The sequence below is a fragment of the Zalophus californianus genome, chromosome 7 (assembly GCF_009762305.2).
Source record: "Zalophus californianus isolate mZalCal1 chromosome 7, mZalCal1.pri.v2, whole genome shotgun sequence".
NCBI lineage: Eukaryota > Metazoa > Chordata > Mammalia > Carnivora > Otariidae > Zalophus > Zalophus californianus.
This window is the reverse complement of record NC_045601.1, coordinates 134,620,629-134,640,992: the sequence shown is the minus strand read 5'-3', so window position 1 is coordinate 134,640,992 and position 20,364 is coordinate 134,620,629. Positions and strand designations below refer to the sequence as shown.

The following is a 20,364-nucleotide window of genomic DNA, read 5'->3' as shown; positions in this document are numbered from 1 at the left end:
GGGAAGCAGATCCTCTTGCCTTCGGAAGGACAATCAACACCATCAGCACACAAGTCCTGGCATCTAAAGGGACTGTGTGGGGTTCTACCTACACAAAGTACTTCCCTCCGACCCCAAACTCCTCCAGATATGCTGTTCCTGACAAGGTAAGAACCCAACTACCAGGAGGGGCGGGATATTGCATCAGCTGAAAAGCAGAGCGCCTGTAACTCAAGAAGGTGGCACCTGCACGCAAGGGTCAACACCCACCCGGCTGACAGGCCAGTAGAACCAGGAGGCCCCCCCCGGCCAGTCGGTGCGGGCTGCTGACATCGCGGGCTGCTGACATCGCCGCGGCCACCACACCCACCACCAGATGGTGACAAACCCTACAATGGTCCGTGACAGGGCCCATTTCCAGAAAAACTCTACTCAGATTCGCCTCGTTCTCACTGAGCAGTCCTTAAGTAACGGAAGTAAAAAAAAAAAAATCTCACTTCCCGAGTTGGCGATTCAGTCACCAGACTTAACGAGTGGCTTCAACCGAGAAGAGCTTCTCCTGCACACATCCAGGAAACACCCAAAGAGTGCTCCGGAATTTATTCCATGCCCCTCTGTTCCTCTTACCATGCAATATTTAGCTATAGAGGAGGCTCCTGCCCACCCCCAGCGCCCCTGAGGGGGACCAGGGCGAAGGAGACGGAGTCCCGCTCGCTCAGGGTAGGAGGAGAAAGTTGGTGGAGGCAAGCCCGGTCCGTCCCTCAGACAGGAGCAGAGAACGGAAGCCGAGGGCAAAGAGAAGCGTGGCTGCAGGCGGCCAGGGCCGTGACTTCCCGAGCGCTCCGAACCCACAGCCAGCCGGCCTTCCCAGGCTTCTGTGCGGGGCCGGCGCCTCGGAAGCCCACGGCCTCGCCTGCCCCCCCTTCCCCCCCCCAGGTGGGGACACAGCTGGCGGGCCCCGCCCCCCTGCCGTCCCCGCAGCGCCCCCCGCGGGCTGTGCAGCCACGCTCAGCGCTTCAGACCTGCAGGGCCCCGGCCAGCGCCCCGCCCCCCCGCCCTGCCGGGGGGCCCACCTTGTATATGCACTTGTGGAAGTCACTGAGGACGCCTTTGTCCTCCTCCTCCTCTCGCGCCACTTCCTTTTCCTGAGCAAAGAGTCGCCGCCGGCCCGTCTTGAGCTGGGCCTGGCCCACCTCTTTGAGCTTGCTGCGGAAGCCGTTCCTGTGGGCCACGCCGTTGATGAGCCCGTTCTTGGGCTCGAAGCGGGGCAGGGGATGGAACTTGTTGTAGTCGTGCTCCGTGTGGCCCTCGAGGGGCCCCTTCCGCTTCTCCAGGATCTCCTTCTCCATCAGCACCTCCCTCTCCAGCCGCCGGTGCTCCTCGGGGGACAGGGAGTCGTAGGACAGCAGGTACTGGCAGTAGGCCTCCTGGAGCTTGGCCAGCCGGTCCTGGGCAGTTTTGGGGATGCGCAGCATGTCTGCGAGTTTGTTCCATTTTTTGAGGTCAGTCACTTGCTGCATACCGCCCATCTCGTTAATCAGCCGGAAAAAGCAGGCCAGGTCGAGCTCGCAGCCTCCTGGGACGGCGAGGGGACAAAGCACAGGGACAGTCAGTGAAAAGGACCGTACACGAGACCTTCGTCCACCTGGTAAGTCCGGGGACGCCCACTATGGGCCCCAGATGCCACCAGGCTCCAGGCTCCGAGCGGCAAACGGCATCCCTCCTGGCCCTCGCAGAGCTTAGTCTACAGAAACGGACGCGGACAGTCTGGGGCACCGCGGAGGTTAACGCAGTCGGCAGAGGGGCTGGGGAGCTGCGGGGTCTGCAGGCTCAGCTGCGCCGCTCAGACAAGGTGTCCCCAGGAAGTTGAGGTGTAAGCAAAGGCCTGGACGGAAGGAGGGCCACCTCCCTCCCCCAGCAGGGGGCAGCTCGAACGCTGCAACCCCCTCTCGCACCCCAGGAGGCGGGTGCAACCAGCTGAGAAACGGAGCTCCTCCCCTGAGATGGAGGCATGGCCTGGGTTGTGCCGCCCTGAGGCACCCGCATCCCAATGTCACCCCCACAACCGCTGTGAGCTCAGGAAAGCGGACATGTGCAGTACGTGCCGCCTGTCCCCAGCCCCTCCAGGCGCGCGCGCACACACACACACACACATGCACTAACTGGTTTTCAATCTCAGTGGATCTCCAGGGCCAGGGGCAAAATTTGAGAGGGCAGAGGGCAGTCCTGCCCGTCCCTCGGCTACCGTCGTCCATGCGCACCGAGACACTGCTTACCTCAGAAGCTAGCGTTCACCACACCCCTTGACCAAATCACAGACCGGTACATATGCACGTCCAAACCAAATATACTTGAATGCTCACAGAGTGGCTGTCTACACGGGGCCTGGAAGGCAAGCTCCCTCTAGACAATCAAGGAGGACAAAATCTTCCAGGATAACCATCCACTGACTATTGGGAGGTAAATACCTAACAAAATGCTAGGTGAGAGAAGTAAAATTTTAAGTTTTAGGTCATTGGAGGGTGGGGACTGATTTCTATCCAAAGTAAAAGAAGCCAAACTCTTGTGGTATCTGAGGGCCGCCTGAGAACAGCATCCCAGTGCAGGGCGGGCCGGGCATCGCGTGACTGCTGGGGTGGGGGGGCAGGCGGGGATGCATGGGGGAACAGGTTCCCCAGCCCCTCCATGAGACCAGGGGACAGAAGTGTGGCAGCCTGCACATCAAGGAGCTCTGCCTGGTGAGAGGCTGGACACATCAGAGAAAACTCGCCCTGCCCTTGGCCAGGAGAGGCCAAAGGCCAAGCGCCCCTCCCTCACTCCAGGTCTGCAGCTCAAACCCAGGAGGGCGGAGGCTGGTGGCACGCTGTGGACTAGCAGAGGTGGACAGGAAGGTGAGCCGCCCCAGCCGCTCTCGGCACAGATGGATTAGAAAAGCAATCCGTAACTTTCGTATTTTTCTCTTTGTAGATCGTTAGAATCCAGGAGCACCTGAAAATGCACACACTGCGTGGAAATGCATCATTTCGTGGACCCCTCACCCGCTCCCATCAGCCCATTTGCGGGGCCGCCGGGCTGCCAAGTGGCAAAGTCCCTCCCGCACCCCTGCTCCCCAAGGGTCTGACACAGGAGGAACAGATTCTGCAAGGTGGCCACAAAACCGTGAAGTCCCTTGCTCAGTGGGGAGGCCAAGCTCAGACGAGGGCCCGAGGCCTCTACAGTAACAGCCCGGCCCAGCACCCCTTTCACAGATGGTGACAAACCAGGGGCTACACCTGCATGCATCAGCAAACCATGCACACACACCACGGGGACACGTCCACCTGGCCTCGGGGTCTACGGGAAGGGCTCGAGGTTAAGAAAACCTACTCTCGGGGCGCCTGGGTGGCTCAGTCATTAAGCATCTGCCTTCGGCTCAGGTCATGATCCTGGGATCGAGCCCCACATCAGGCTCCCTGATCCGTGGGAAGCCTGCTTCTCCCTCTCCCACTCCCCCTGCTTGTGTTCCCTCTCTCGCTGTGTCTCTGTCAGATAAATAAAATCTTAAAAAAAAAAAAAAAAAGTAAACCTACTCTGAACCAAGGGTTACCGGCTGTCATTATGTCACCCGGTTCCCTCACCTGTCCCCAGAAGGCCCATGGTCCCCCAGTGGGGGGGCTCAGACCTCTCACCACGACAGGGAGGGCCTGGGGCTGCTCTGAGGACACCCAGGGCACAGCCCGCACTGACCGCTCACGCCTGCTCAGCCCGTTCCCACAGCCCCACGCCATCAGCTGACACCATGCCATCTCGGAGTGCAGACCCCAAAACCAAGGTCTTTTTCAAATTAAGTGATTCCCACTCAGGCATTAGCCGTGGCAGGCACCTGCTGAGAGAATAATGAGACCTCCATCTTGAAGGGAGCCTGAGCTTCCTGCCAACTCCTGACACTTGGGTGGCTAAAATGGCTCCTTTCCTCCCCGCTTCTGCACACTCGGGACCTCGGAAATGGAGGCAGCAACAAGCCCCACTTCACAGGTCTGGAGCTGAACCAGGGAGGCTGTGCGTCACCTCACCCTTACCCGGCTGTCCCCAGAGGAAGCCCCCACTCCGCAGACCCAGCTCATCCCAAACAGATGAGGGATGCTGGAGGAGCAAGCAGCAGCACTGAGGAGGAGGAGGGACACGTGGGCTCTGCCGGTGGCTGGGGCCCCCACATCTGCCACGATGCTCCCTCACACCGGGGGCCCCCGAGATGAGCTCTGGAGTGGTCCCGGCTCTTGAGAGAAACTTAAACCCGTCCCCTGATCTGTGGTCTCTGAAAGGGCCCTGCTGGTCACTAGAAAAAGTGATGAGTAAGGAAAAGCGAGGAAGACACAGAGAGAAGTGGGCTGGCCTGTGTCACCCACGTGTTCAAGTATTCAAGCCCTATCTCCCAGCGCCTCAGGATTGACTGGACTGGGAAACAGGGTCTTTATAAAGAGATGACGAAGGTAAAACGAAGTATCTTGGATGCCCCTCCCCCCCACTCCCTCACCACAGGGACAGCACCTAACCCACTGTGACTGAAGTCCTTATGACACCAGAAAGTGACGCCGAGAATAAGCTTAGGAGGGAGGCCCACGTGAGGACACAGGGCAGAGACAAGCATCTACAGGCCTCCAGAGAAACAACCCCGCCCAGAGCTGGGTTCCCAGGCTCCAGGCTGGAAGCCACCAACTAACTTCCCGTGTTGGCGGGGAGGCCCCAGTCTGCGGCACTGGGGGGCCCAGGGGAGGTCCTCCCCATCTCAGCCGGGGGGGAGGTGCTCACCTATGAGCGGGAGCTCGTCCATGGTGATGCCCTGAGATCTGAGGTGCTTCTTGATGCAGGCCAGCCGCTGCACGTTGGGGCCCCAGCGCCGGCCCAGCTTGTGGATGTGCTGAATCTGCGTCACGAACCGCATCTCGTCGTTGAGCTTGCACTCGGGCCGCCAGTCCGGAGGGGGGATCACCCTGCACATGCCGTACTTCTCCACCTGAGCACGGACCGACTCGATGTAGACGAGCGGGTCGTGGAACTCCTTGGCGGACGGCCTGAGCACGGGGATCTCGTCCATGGCCGCCCAGCCGGCCCGGCCGCCCCCCTTGTCGGGCTTGGCCGCCGCCTCGTGCGGCTTGTGCAAGGGCTCCGTTTGCGAGGTAGAACGATTTTCACAGGAGGCGCCGTCCGTCTTGCCGTGTGCTTGTCTGCCCGGCGCGCTCTTGCCGGCCGTGGCCCGCTTCGGCCGGTTCCTTTCCAGGCTCCGCTCGGGCACTTCCTTCTTCACGTGCCCATGCAGCAGAGCCTTCTCCGCAGGGGCCGGCACCGTGGGGGCCGGCACCGCCTTCCTGCCGGGGGCTTCGGCAGAGCCGGCAGGCCCTTTCATCTTCTTGGGCGGGGACTGCGGCTTCTCGGCCTGCTGTGCCTCTTCCAGTCTCCTCTTGGAGTTCCGCAGCCCCTCCCTCAGCTGCCGCCCCCCCACCTCCTTAGTGCATGACTTTGGGTTCAACCTGCCACTGACCTTGAGGCCATTGACGGCGTGCCCGGTGGACTTGGACGCCCCCCCGAGGGATAGCACCTGTTTGCGGGTTTTTGCATTGCTACTTTCAGTTTTCCCTGAGATTGTGTGGTTGACAGCGGAACTGGGCTTGTGGTGATTGGGTTTGGTTTCCTTGACCAGTTCTCTCTTGGCTTTGGTGTATGTGACAGTCCCCTTCGTCACCGTTGCAGTGTACTTCACAGTTTTGGACGGTGAAGGTCTGACTTCGCGCATCTTTTTGGCACTGGTTGCACTTGTACCCAGAGATGACATTCGAGTGACTCCGTTTACCTTCGACACCTGGGAGGCAGCAGGAGAAGCAGGGGGAGGGACAAGAGAAGCAGAATTAGTACCTTCCAAGAGGGCGACCCCTCCCCGTGGGGGGCCCAGCAGGGCCGGCCGCAGCAGCGGCACGGGGTTCCCGACAAGGGCGCACCACAGACACGGCCGTGAACGCAAGTCTCAGACACTCGCTTTCGGGATCTTCGGACAAACACATGCCTATCCTGCCGCACAAAAACATGGCGCCTGCCCACGTGCCCGCAGCACGGTTTCCTGGGTGGCTTTCACGTTCCTGCTAAGGGCTCTTCCAGGAAATCAATGTTTCACGATGACAACCTGTGCAGTCACCCGCCGTCACCTGTCACAGGTTAAGGACATTTACAGCGGCAAGCCCCTGTGCCCATTTAGGGATGGACGGACAGACAGACGGACACACACCCCCCCGTTCCAAGAAAAGACGAGTCTGCTGTTCTGCGTGCTCCACAGAACAGCAGGCTCTGCCCACAGAATTTTTAAACCTAGGTGCTAAATACGGAAGGAAACGAAAATACCACAGAGAGAAAAGAGCAAGCGCACTCATGTGGCCCAGCTCCCATGCAGGTCACAGGGCACGCCCGGGCACGTGGCTGCCTGTGGCTGGCCTCGGACTGCCCCGTGGTCGTGCAGACGGGGCCCCGGGGAACAGGGATGCAGCACCTCATCTCTCGGCCAAGTAGAGGGTGCCCGCTCGCCTGCCTGCCCTCTCAGGCACGGACAGCTCCTGTGTTCCCAGCCCCAACAAACTCCACGTTTGGTTCTATGGGAGGGAACCGGGTGAGCCAAGCAGCCCCTTCACACGGCTTGGACGCGGCAGTAATTCTGGGACACGTAAAAGTCACCCTTGTTTATAAAGCGAAACTGGAGAGTGACAGGAGGACACCGCAAACGCATCACTTCCAAAGGATGAGAAAGGGCCCAGCCCAGAGGTGCTGTGGAGGATGCAGCTTTGGGGAGGACATCCCATCCCAGCTCTGCCTGTCGGTGGCCTCTAACAGGTCGTTTGCATCCTGGGCTTCAATCTGTCATCTACAACATGAATTCGGAACACGGACTCCAAAGTTCCAGGGGCACCACCACCTCCAAAAGAGGCCGACTAAAAATTACACAATCCCCGGGAAACAGAACCACGGCCATCTCCTCTCACCAATCAGTAACCCCTGTGAGGAGGTGACTGGGTCGAAGGAGCCTGTGCTCCCAAGTGAGGGAAGCTGACCAACCAGCTGCAGTCACACACAAGCGCCCCGTCCTGCCAGGCAGAGACATGCGGCTCCCATGGGCCCTGAAGCTGCCTCGCCAGAGTCAGGTTCTGCAGGACACGGCCTGAGTCCAAATGACCTCTGCCCGAGGCCCGGGCCCAGCCCAGGAAAATGCACTTCGCCCCCACGGGGAAAAACAAAAACAAAACCAGAACTTTCCCATCAGTATCCAAACCAGGGCTGTCAGAATCCGCTGGAGGGCTTGTCCCCAAAACAGATTACTGGGCCCCACACCCGAGCTTTCTCAGCCACTAGGTCTGGGATGGGGCCCGAGAACCCGAATTTCTAACCAGGTCCCGGGCAATGCCGGGGCCGATTCACAACATACTTTGAGAACCACGGAGGCAAACTATCAGTAGGCAATCTGGAAACGGAGAAAGAAACATATTTCTTTATATGCCACTGACTCTACACAGTCCAATCAAAGCCCTAACTTCCTGGGGGGAGGCTGTGTTCCATAAGCCAACCCTGGGGCGTCTACGGAGTCAGGTTTCTGGAGACCCAGTGTGGACTCAGTGAGGGGCCGGACCGCCCTGGGGAGACCACAGGGCAGGCCCAGGGGCTACAATGCTCATTGCCACTACAGAGAAGCAGGACTGACCAGATCAGCTGGGGGGCCGAGGGGTCTGGAATAGAGAACGGGAAATTAAAACAAAACAACTAGCAGCCCAGCAACAGTAAGCGAAAAATACATTCGTACAACCCGCGGGTGGGGCAGACAAACTTCCCACGGTGAGAACCACCGGATCAGGAAGAGGAGGTAAAGCAGGGAATACAAAGATCTTTTTTTTTTAAATGCTTCCATTAACTAAACACAAAACAAACCGTTTAGAAAAACAAAAACAGTAAAATCCTGCTGTGGCTCGGAGAGATTTTTTTCCATCATCAAGAGACAGAGAGGCCTCAGGGATCCGGGATCCTTGAAGTGGAAAACATGCCCTTTACGCCCTCGGTCTTTGCTTAACCGAGAGGACAGCCTATTCCAAGTCTTCGCCCAGCCCCAACAGTGCAGATTCCACAGCCTAACCCCCCACCGCGGATGCTGACCTGGTCCTTGAGGGTGGGAGCCCGTGCCCCGCTTCCCAGAGCACCCGCGGGAGACTGGACAGCCAGAGGGGAAGCTCTCAGACCCCACCTCAAAGAAGAGTGCAGAGGCCTTCAGTCCATCCATCTGCCATCTTGGAGGCACCTGATGACCTCTCCCGGTGTCCAGGGGGAGGTCAATTCCCTGCATGGCAGAATTCTAGAGAAAGATTCTGCCACCTTCAATGGCAAAAAGAACCTCCCTCTTCTTTACCTATTTCTGTCACCTTGAATACTGGTGGTTACTGCCAAGATGTGCAGCCAAATGCCCAGCTCTACCAGAAGGAGTTCCTCTAGTCCTTTCCTTCCTCACCGTCCTTACAAAGCCCTCTTCAAGAGCAGCCAGCTACCCAAATCCTGTACCACATGTCCACATCACAAGCTCAGAGTCTGAAGGCACCTCCCTCGGGACTCATCAGAACAATGACCTTGATTTCAAAAAGTAAGTTATGGAGCCTGGAAAGGGCACATTTCATGGATCGTATTCCTTCTTCCCGCACCCCACTGCCCACCCAGTGTGTTACGCCTGCCAGCAGAGGCTGGGTGCAGCTGACGAGCTGGCCCAACATGGGAACCCATCTGTCCATTCCACCCACGGCGCCGTGTGTCCTAAGGTAGGGACCGAACAGGACCAGCAACCTCGGACTCACCTGTCTGCACACAACCTTGCCTACTCCTTGGCCTGTCCTTGTCTTCAGGGGTCCAATGTTCAACTGGAATGGCGGAGAGCACTGTGTCACCTGGCCACTGAGGGTCTCACCCCCACCCACCGCCTTACCAAGCAGCAGCAAACCCCGAGTTTCAGCTTAACAAAACTCCCGGGTCAGCCAGCCAGCGCACGAAGTGGCGGGTCTGATGTCACTGGCGCGGGCCCTGGGGAAGTCCTTGCCCAACCTTGCCCAGGGCACGTGAGAGGTCACTTAACTCACTGAGGACTAATGCGAAGGTAGTGTGTGTGGCAGAGCCCTCTGCTGCGCAATCACACACTTGAGCTGAGAAACTCCCTCTCTCCCAGCTGCCCCTTCTCTTGGCTCTGGCAGGGGTTTTGGCCTTCGTCTCCCACTCCCCCACAACCGCCTAGCTCTGCAGGAGGTGGGGCATCTGCAGCTTCTTCTTTGCCCACCACCATCCACCCACCGCCTATAGCCCCATTCCCCCAGACATGCGGCCATGAGGCGGTTCGAGACATAGAAGCCGTCCTCCCTTCACAACCGGAAACCCCATCGTCAGCTCCGGTCTCCCACCAGAGGGAGCTGCTGAGTCAGGAGCCCCGACCCAACCTTTCAGACCCCAGCAGAGATGGGGAGGGGCTCAGGGGGGATGCTCAGGAGAAACATTTGCTGGTTGGGCAGAGCCTGCTTGAACTTTAAAATTTGGATTAAAAACCAAAGAGCCTGCGATGAACAACTGCACCAGACAGGCAGTGAGTTCCGGAGGGGGAAGGCCTGCTGGGACAGCAGGCTCCTGCATTAGAGAAAGGGTGAGACCCAAATTCATGAGCGTGGGTTTCGGGTGGGAGTCCCTAAACCTTTGAAGGCACCTGCTCCGACTACAGGCGACTGAGTCACAAATAACACGCCACCAACACGTACAATTCCACCTACAAGTGTAATCTGATGAGGAACAGTTAAACCCTGAACATTTTTAACAGTGGAGGTGATTTTCTGACTTTTTTTTTTTCTCTCTGGATGTTTCTATTTTATTTTCCACAACTTTAAAACAAAACAAAACTACTCCCAATTCTTTGATCAGAGTTTAAACCTCCTCTTTGAATCCCTGAGGCCAAGATATTTTTGGCAACCCGGGTACAGCTGATTGTGAGGACCCAGAGCTCAGCAGATCTTCCCGCCAAGCGAGTCTGCGCGAGGCGAACCTCCTCCACGGTGCGGGCTCAGCCTCAGCACGATACGGAAGGTCAGGAAGGGGGCTGCGTCTGCTGCAGCCTGACAATCTACTTCCAGGCTTACCGACCGCACAAACTTCCAAAGAGTAAAGACCTCCTCCAGGCGCTCTTGGAAACCAACATTTCAAAACCCTCCCCCGGGGGCCTAAGGTCATTGGTCTTACCATCCTCAATGTGTTACGGTCTTTTAGTGCATTTAAACTGAAGGGGTAGGTTAAGGACACAGAGCTCATGTCCACGTTACCTGCCACTGCCCCCCGACAAGCCCAGGGCGGCACACGCGTGACAGGGACAGCGCTGCCGCAATCATAAAGGCGCGAGGCTGGGAAGGGGAAGTGCACAGGCCCAGGCTCGGAGGCTCAGTCTCAGGCTCTAACAAAGCACAGCCAGGAACACGTGGCTTCGTGCAAGGTAACAAGGAAGGGGCTCTTGTAAGTAAAAAGAGCAAGCGATCAGTGCCTCTGAGTGCATCAGCGCAAACAGGGCGAAGCCCGTTCTGAGCAGCACCCCCTGGACACTGTACCCCCCTACCGCCCACCCACCCTCACTATGATAATCGTTCATCCTTCGATTTCAGGTGGACCCAGATAAATTAATCCTATTTGAAGTTAAAAATCAACATACCCTCTGGCCCCTATCTTTGATGCGGGTGAAGGATGAAAGGTCAGATTCTAGTCATTTCCATTAGGCAGTTACAAAGGAATCTGCAATTTACCTTTACTGACCTTATTTTTTCAGTCTTTAAATAAAGGGATCTCGTGGTTTCTAAACTGTCCTTTCATTTCTCCCAATCTTGCTGAGAGGGGAGTGGGCATGATTGCCTCCAAATGAACAACAGGGCCCAGGAGGGTCAGATATCTTAAGATTCAGTGAAGGTCGTGGTCAGCACCAAATGAGAGCTGGAGCCCTGGGCCTGCCCTTCGGGGGTCCGGGGAGGAGGGGGTAGGAGAAAAGACCTGAGCAGGACACGTTGACACCCCACCTGCAAAGGTGGTCACCTGAAAAAAAGCATGCGAGCCAGGCTCCTGCAGTTACTCAGGGACAGGAGGCTGCTCTACGAGGGGCACCCGGATTTCTCCTCCAACTCCAGGCTGCACACGTGTGAAACGGGCCGCATGTGCATGCCAGGGAGCAAGGGGGTGGAGGGGTCCTCCCTACACCCCCAACTCTTCCCTCCAGCGTTCAGTTACAAAGGGACATGCCGAGCTGAGGGGCTGGGCTGAGGGGGCACTCTGACCAACTGACACCAGAGGTTTACTCAATTCAGACTCACCCGTGAGGGTCAAAGTACATGTGTGGGTGCACGTGTGGCTGTGTGTGCGCGCGCACGATCATGATTCCGCCTGAACATCAAGTCGTATTCATCCCTTACTCGGGGGCCCCTTATAAGCCCTTCAGTCCTGCCCCACAGGTGCAAGCTCCCCTTACTCTGGAGGTCCCTTCTTAATTCTTCTCTTTCATAAACAAAACACCTGTAGGAGGATTGTGCACAAGTGCCTATCAGGCCAACTCTCTGGAAAGGGAGTGGGGATGATTTGCCAAAAACACACAGGTATGGTGCGTCCTGGTCTCGAGAACTGGGCATCCAGCAGGGACCCGGGAGGCCAATTAATCCCACAATCACTCGCGGTTGTGCTCTCAAGGAAAACCGTGAGGTCTGTGTTTCGGGAATACGCTACAACTACTTACTCGATCTCAAAATAACAGGCCCGAGGATGAAATATGTGAGGACCCTGGAAACGCCAGTATGAGGACTCTTGCCTTGTTCACCCCGCCCCACCCGAACAGCTGAATCACCTGTAGAAGCTAAGGGTAAAACTAATAACGTATGTGTAACACACACGTGCACTCCCATGCGTATGCACACAAATACACAACACGAATACACATATTCAGGGAGAAATCATGCCATCACCAAGAACAAGAAAGGTCGTACGTAAAGAGCAGCTCCACAAAGGGAGAAATTCCAGTGTCCCCGCCATCTCTTGGTCTTTCCAGAACACTGCCGCTCAGGAAATCTTCGTCCTTGCCCTGACTCGATCTTTAACGATTACAGTCAGTCTCTGGTCTACTCTGGGGAAAAGGTTAGCTCTGGGTCATAAATACCCCGTGAGGAGAGCTCATCTGCGATCCCTAAGGCTCCATGACTTTAAAATGTGGCAAGAAAGGAGCAGAGGGGTCAGCGGAAATGCCACCAGCCAGGGGACACAGCCCTTCCACTGTGTGCCTCCAGACACCTGCCTGTCTCCCGACCAAGCCTCCTGGGGCCCTGAGAAATCACTGCCCAAAGACAGGAACAACAGGAGTGGCTGAGCCTGAGGCCATTCTTGAGAGTTTCCTGACAGGATCCGTGTTACCTAGTGCGACCCCGAAAGGGGGACAGGGGGAAGTGGGGCTGGAGAGCTAGATGTAGCTGCACCCTGCTGATCTGGGGCGTGGGGGGGAGGGGCTGCTCAGCGGTGAGCGCCCAGGCTCATCCTCTGCTCCTCAGTCCTGCAAGAGACGCTAACCTGTCACGTTACGAAGAACAGGGAAGCAGACCAGGATTGTCCCCGGACAGCGCTGGGCAGTCTGCTGGCCCGTTTCCAAGGTGTAGCTTCTCTGGGCTCAACCGGAGAGAGCAAGAGGATTCTAACTCAGCTGGCGCCCGGGACACAGGGGTGGAAGGAGGGTAATGCAGGAGGCAAGTTCCCTTTGTCCATCGCCAATGCACAGGATCGCGGGGTGCACTCCAGGGCTGAATGCGAACGCACCACCAGACCAGCCAACAGACGTTCCGAGCAGGGGCGCGTGCACGAACCCCTCTGTGCAAAGGCGAGCTTTCCCTCCCCGTCCTACCTCTGAGCACCACCCTCCTGCGGTGTGAGCTCTCTCGTTACGGAGTTCATGAGGCTCCAGCTCCCATGTCCCCTTCAGTTATGTTGGTGACATGGGGAAGTGGCATCTGGCAGGCAGCCTGGGGGCCAGAGCGAGATCCCCTGTGCAGCAGGACCGGGCTTTACCTGTTTCCGTAAGTCCTGAGCCGACCGATGTAGAGGGGGGTGGTGGTGGTTAGCAGCGAGCCCCTTGGCCGAGGAGCCCGTGGATGGGGCTGCTGGGGGGGGAGCCGCTGAGCCCTGTTCCCTCCGGCTGTCAGCCCGGTGATCGCTGTGCTTCTCCTTCCCGGGAGTGGCCTCTTTGCTTTTGTGTTTTTGAACAGGTTCTTTCTCCCGTGATGGCCTGCTGGAACCATTGAAAACTAGAAAGGAAGGAGAAGAGAACAAGGTCACTACATCAGGGGCTGCTACCATCGCGTGAGTGCCAAAGGCACTGATGTCAAGGGGAAAGAAAGCATTCCGGACGGGCTTCGAGTCCCATCCACGCCCGAGGGTGACCCCAAGTCAAAACACCACCTTCCCCCCCCCCCAACCCCCAACGTAAAAACCGGGAATAAGCCCAGGCCCTGAGACAAAAACCATTCGAAGCATATCCAAAGAATTATTTGCTGTGGTTGAAACGCTTGAAAAATCTATTTTTAACAAACCCTACTGAAACAAACCCAGCAGCCCTCAGAATACCAACATCACACCTTAAACAAAAAGACAAATTAAATCGAAGAAACGAACACAAGTGGCCACATCCCGAAAACAGGACCGCCCGCGTATGAAGACGCAGGAGATCTGCGTCTTCATACGTATCTTCTCAGACGTAAGGTCATGCGTCGTCGGGAGACTTGAGGATCTGCCCACAGATACGGGTCAGAGATGCAGCTCCCGTACGTGCCCCGAGGGCGACCAGAGGGGAGAGAGCCCATCAGAGTGGCGCCAGACCTGATTCCATTCCAGAAGCCCTCACAGCGGTCACGGCCAACACGCTCAAGCAGTGGGCCGTGCCCAGCCTTAGAATCCGAAGGGCCCAGCAGGACGTGGTCAACATGCCCATTTTACAGATGAAGCCAACAGAACAGGGAGAGAAGGGGAGTGCTTGCTGGAGTCGGCTGCCTGCCTCCCAGGCCCACCCGCCCTCCCCGACCCCCTGGAGGCCACCCACCAAGGCAGTTCAGAAGAGGACAGCACTATGCTTGGCACCTTTATAGGAAAACGCCGATTCGGCTCCTGTCATGTGTCCCCTCCTCTGCGTTACAGCTGGGGCTGACGACCACAGACCCGAGGGTCTGGCCACTCTCCCCGGAATCTGTGAGCCGTTCCCACCTGTTCCTCCCTCAGCACAGGGGTCCCCTCCCCTCACACCATCCCAGCCGTGGTGGTGGTGGTGGTGGCTGGTCTCTTCCTTCGGGGAAGGAGAAAGGAGGGACAGGCGGGGACGCTCCAGGGAACCCTTGCACCTGTCCTTTGTGAAGGGCTCCCGGTGCATTTCCTGACAAAGGCCAGCCTTGCAGGTCCGCGCGCCCACCGCCCTCGGGCACCTGCTCTCCGCCCCGACTGGGCTGTGCAGAAGTCCAGACACAGGGTCCACGGGCCCGGCCGCTCCTCTCAGTGGGAGCCTCCTCCTGCTGGCGTGAAGCAGCCTCTCGCCCCTCCACCCCCGGCCCCCTTCCATGAGCTCAAAACCAACGAAGCCTCTCTTCTGAGGACAGCCACCTCCAGCTCCCTGAACTTTCTCTTTCACCTCCATTATGTCCTTTAAAGGACTGTGATGCCTCAGAGGTTGCAAATATTTTCCTCTTCTCTGTCATTTTTACTTTCCCATCTATTGTGAGGCTAAATCTGCTAACCCATTTTTTAATTTTTTTAAGATTTGAGAGAGAGAGAGAGCGTGCGCGCACAAGCAGGGAGAGAGGCAAAGGGAAAGGGAGAAGCAGGCTCCCCGCTGAGCAGGGACCCCGATTCGGGGCTCAATCCCAGGACCCTCAGATCCTGACCTGAGCTGAAGGCAGACGCTTAACCCACTGAGCCACCCAGGCATCCCCTAACCCATTTTTTTTTTTTAAATCTGTCTTCATGTTTATGCTTAGAAAGCCCACCCGTTATTTCCAAATGCTAAGAGAGCCCTCCACGTTTCCTCCTGATTGTTTTCTGATCGCAACGCTTACATGGTCGTCTTTAGTCCACTTACTTACAAGCAGGCAGACGACAGAACAGAGGTTTACGTTTCTCCTGCCTGGACTGGCTGTGAACCTCAGTGACTGCCTATTCTAAACAGAGTTTCAATCCTGCAGTGAAAGACCCTGCGCATCAAAAATACGGTGTACAATGCGGCATTGTGGGAGGTGCTCCTGGATGTTTTCAGTTACAGGGAACCTGGAGAGCCGCGAATGACAGGCATTTATTCTAAGTGTCAGTAACTGCACTTTGTCAGAGCCCATCGATCACGCCGACAGCGTCTGTGCTTACTTTCAAGACAAATTAAAAGCAACATCCGTAAGAAGCCATACTTGGGTGTGATTAAAACTCAAGCTAAGGAACATGGATCTAGGCAATTCTTGACCATTCATTCACCCATTTTCTAGAGCAGTGAACACGGCTTCTTTACTGAAAACAGCACGGGAACCTGGCTCGTTTGGAGTTTTGTCTTTTTTTTTTTAAATCTCAAATATTCTATACTCCTCTGCACTTCGTCAGTTCTGTAATTACTTCCCTTCATTCAGTTAAAGAGATGTGCTCCCATGGGTCTGTTCTCGTTTGTAACACTCTGTTATGTAGCAGCTCAATTCCCTTGCGACCCGGCAAGTTTATTTGCTGCTCGGTGTTCTCCTCTGTAGAATGGGGAGAACGCATGCTCCATGCATGGAGGTTTGAGAAACCTCCCCAGTGCCCGTTCAGAAGGACCGGCTCAGACGACTAAGGAGTCAGACCACCTGGCAAGCCCTCCTCTTGCTTTCTGTCCTCCCTGCCCGGAGAAGCATGAAGAAGGGCTTTGATAAGCACAAGGGGCTGGCCTGGGCAGAGCTCTGTTTCATGGGAAAAAGACGTGTTGCTGATGCCCAGCCCGGGCAAGAAGAAATCAACGCTGAAAACACATCTGGTATTTTTCTACTGGTTTAATGAGCGACTCGACCCCTGGGGGGATAGGAGACCCTTTCAGGGGATTCCCTGGGTCAAAATTATTTTTGTCATTGTACCAAGATCCTTATTTGCCTTTCTCACCGTGATGATTTCAGGGATGGTACAAAGAAGAAGGTGGATCAGCATCAGGGAAATGCTGATCAAAACCACCATGAGACACCAGCCACTTCACATCCACTGGGATGGCCGTCCTCCAAAGACAGATAATGGGGAGTGCTGGTGAGGACTCAGAGAAATTCTAACCCTCCTTCACTGCTGGTGGGGATGTAAGATGTTGCAGACACTTTGGTAAACAGGCCAGAAGTTCCACAAAAAGTGAAACAGAGTTACCGTGTGACCCAGCAATTCCACTCCCTGGTATGTACACAGGAGGAATGAAATATATGTCCATACTGAGGTGCCTGACTCTTGGTTCTGGCTCAGGTCATGATCTCAGGATCTTGAGATGGAGCCGGGCGTCAGGCTCTGTGCTGAGCAGGGAGCTGGCTCAAGATTCTCTCTCTGGGGGGGCGCCTGGGTGGCTCAGTCAGTTAAGCGTCTGCCTTCGGCTCAGGTCATGATCCCAGGGTCCTGGGATCGAGTCCCGCATCGGGCTCCCTGCTCACCTGGTAGTCGGCTTCTCCCTCTGCCACTCCCCTCCTCCGACTTGTGCTCTCCTCTCTCGCCCACTCTCTGTCTCTCAAATAAAATCTCAAAAAAGATTCTGTCTGCCCCTCCCCCACTCATGTACCCATGCTCTCTTTAAAATAAACAAACAAATCTTTAAATATTTATCTCCACATAAAAACCTGTGGATAAATGTTTGAGGCACAATTAATAATTAAAAACTGAGGGGAAACCCAAAGGTTTCATCAACTGATATTTAGATAAACAAAACAGGGTATTATCCATCCAAAAAAAGGAATCAAGGACTCACAGGTGCGCCAGTGTGAAGGGTCTAGAAAACACTACAGTAGGTGAAAGAAGCTGATGACAAAAGGTCATGTATCGTAGGAGCTTGTTCATACGAAATCACCAGACAGACCTACACAGAGAGCCAGGAAGTAGATGCAGGGTTGCCAGTGGCTGAGGAGGTTTCACGAAACGGGGAATGACTGCTAAAGGGAACAAGGTTTTCCAGGGAAAACATGATGAAAACAGCCCCCAAAGTTGACTGTGGGGATGGCTGCACAACTCAATATATGAAAAACTACTGAATTGTACATTTTTGATAAATGCTAGGATTTGTGAATCATATCCCAATAGAACTATTAGTTTTTTAAAAAGCTTGGTGGGGGGCACTGAGGATGCGGGGGGCTCAGGGTTAAGTGTCCAACTCCTGATTTGGGCTCAGGTCATGATCTCAGGGTCATGAGATCGAGCCCTGCAGCGAGCTATGCGCTGAGCTCCGTGCTGGGCGTGGAGCCTGCTTAAGATTCTCCCTCTCCCTCTGCCCCTCCAGCCCTCACTCTCTCACGAGGCTTGCTCTTAAAAACAAAAACCAGCGGGCAAAACTGCTGGTGCCTGAACACAAAATCAGTGCAGATGCAGCAAACCACACTCCTAAGTACTGTATACATCCTTACCAGTTACTACCAGTTAAAAAGAAGGTAGGAAAGGAAAGCCAGTTCTCATCCCTGGCAGCAATAAAGCAGGTACTAAAATGGTTACAGGTACTAAATCCCGACCCTTGGGTGTCCATGCTTTGTGAACAAAATGGCAAATACACATGGAGCACTTCTGCTGCACATCAACATAGTTTATTTCCAGGGAAAGATGACGCAGTGTGATGGTTTAGGGCGCAGAACTAGCTGTCTGCATGGAACGCTATTTTCATCTGAAAGGGACTGATATAGTGGTTTGGCCACTGTTTTTCTCAAAGATGAATCTAATGATCCTGCCGTGGAAAATAACATACAGCTTTTGCTGCCAGGAATGGAATTCAGTGGATTTGGGGCAAAAATTACAGTCGTGGAACAGCTTTCTCTCCCACTGAGTTCCAGCACCTTTCCACATGGAAAGCCTTCTCTGGCGAGGCCAGGGGACATGTGGGACTGTTCGATCGTGTTTAGTGAAGGTGCTGACAATTGGAAGAGGTACTTGGTGAAGCATTGTTTTCAAATGATCAACACGAAACCTGACAAAATTGCGCAAGGGTAAGAGAGCCATTCAAAGCCCAAGGCAAACCGATGGATTTTAATGTAACAGAGCATGAAAGGTTCACCAGACCAGTTCAGACTGCTGTGCCAACCGACCTGCAGGAAACTACCACTGGTTGAGTCCGGGTGTGATACCAAAGGATAAAATCATCCCCCCAAATTCCTCCCTTTCCCGACTATATTTTCATCTGAGACGTATTTTCTTTGTAGACGTCACCCTAAACTAAGTACTGCAAGAGACTGCTTACAAAAACAGCAGAACCTAGTCTTCTACTAAGCCAGGTCTTAAAGAGATTTGCAAAAATGCAAAACAATGCAACTCTTCCCAGCTGTAACTTTTGGGGTTTGGAATATAGTTACTTTTTATAAAAATATTGCTTGTGTTAACGTGTAATGGGTTTGTGTCATTTAAAAATATATATATTTAGGGGCGCCTGGCTGGCTCAGTCACAAGAGCATATGACTCTTGATCTCTGGGTCGGGAGTTCAAGCCCCACACTGGGTGCAGACATTACTAAAAACAAGCTTTAAAAAATAAATAGAAGTCTTAAAAGTATTTTAAAATCTCCTCACTTTCAATTTTCATATGGTGAATACCCATAAATACAATCCTCTGGGGGTCCCTGAGTAGAAAGGGTCTCAAAACCAAGAAGCCAGACATCGCTAGGCTGGAGCATCTTTCTCCATGGTTAGCTCCATCATGGTTTCCAGAGATTTGGCAGACCCTGTACTTAGGTCTAGATCTCCAAACCCCCGAAAATCTCAGGCTCTGAGAGGAAGCTGCCTAAATTTGAGTCCAAGAATCATGTGCTATGTGACCTTGGGCTAGCACCTGTCCAAGCTTTAGTTCTCCATTTACTACCTCGCGGGGTTGCTTGGAGGAATCAATGAGAGAGAATATTCGTCTAGAAAGGGGCTAGTGGGCCGTGAAGCCAGCACTGGCCAAACGTTGGCTTGTCAGGATCACCACACTCCTTCCGACGGAGCCCATGCCAGAGATATGGTTCATTCCACTCCTTTCCATACAAACCACGGGACAACCCAGCGGCTCCATGGGGACCTCAAGGAAAAATCCGTGAAGAGCGGCACCGTTAGGTTAGCCAGCGAGCGCTTTCTGAGATCTGGAAAAAACCAGATCCCGCATCAGCATTATCTGCACCTGACTCAGGATGCGCTACTCTGGCCCTATCCAGCTGCCAAGGAGCGTGGAAGCGGCTCCTCGGGAAAACAGCTCTGGAAGCGCGAGGGGGGGGGGGGGGGGGTGTATCCGGGATCCCAGGCAGGAAGACATGGGCCATGAACCTCCTAAGCCAGACGGCTGCCCTGGGAACCGCAGAACGGCATCCTTCTGCAGACTGTTTTGATCAGATCATCGGAAGAAGAGAAAGCATTTAAAAGTACAAAAATCAAAAACTGAATGAAATTAACAGTGAAATGCAAACAAAGAGATGGCTTTGTGATGAATCCACTTTCTGTAACCACTCGCTATTTTACCGCAGCCATATACCCAAATGGCAAACACAGCCAAAAAGTCAAATCATGTGTTAAATGGGAAGAAAGGGGGGGGAAGGGGCGGGGAGTGGGGGGGGGCGGGGGAACGATGGAGCCAGAGACAAGGTATATTTTGTCCTCAACAGCTCATTAATTTTAAGTGTCGTGGGAACCTGCCAGTTTTACCCCTCCAAGTAATTATCTTTTGTCTTAATCTGTAAGATTCTCGAGAAGGAGAAAGGAAAAAAAAAACATTCACTCTCACAGGGAAAGACTAAACGCTGTGAACATAAGAGGCAGAAAGACAGAGAGAGACTGATGGAGGACTACGCACGCTCTCCCTAATTAAAAGGAATAATTGGACTCGTTTCTTCAAGGGGAGGAAAAAAAAAGCATTTATCACGGTGAACTGTATTAGGAAATTGTATTGTACTCAGATACAAATAGCTTTACGTTAATGAACAGAGACAAATACACTGATTTGTATACACATACTCTGAAGGTTAAATGGCCTATAGACAAGTGTTTTCACACCATGGCAAGCAAAATCTTTATATCCAAAGGCTGATATTTTGATTTAGGGTCACCTCGTGCCTGAGAAGCTCAAAGTTGCTCCCAATAAGGGATGAAAAAGAAATCAGGCAAGGTAAGT

The 20,364-nt window shown here is 54.5% G+C and overlaps 1 protein-coding gene across 5 annotated transcripts in view; it reads right to left on the bottom strand.

Annotated features, from left to right (window-relative positions):
• The window catches only part of JARID2 (jumonji and AT-rich interaction domain containing 2), a 246,434-nt gene that overhangs the window by 17,573 nt on the left and 208,497 nt on the right, over positions 1-20,364 (bottom strand). For all 5 annotated transcript variants that reach the window (XM_035728499.1, XM_035728498.1, XM_027601701.1 and 2 more), the window contains 3 exons: positions 13,081-13,316; positions 4,768-5,815; positions 1,053-1,555 (listed from right to left, as the gene is read on the bottom strand). In XM_035728499.1, the coding sequence (XP_035584392.1) occupies positions 1,053-1,555; positions 4,768-5,815; positions 13,081-13,316 (1,787 nt within the window). The remainder of the gene's footprint in view (positions 1-1,052; positions 1,556-4,767; positions 5,816-13,080; positions 13,317-20,364) is intronic.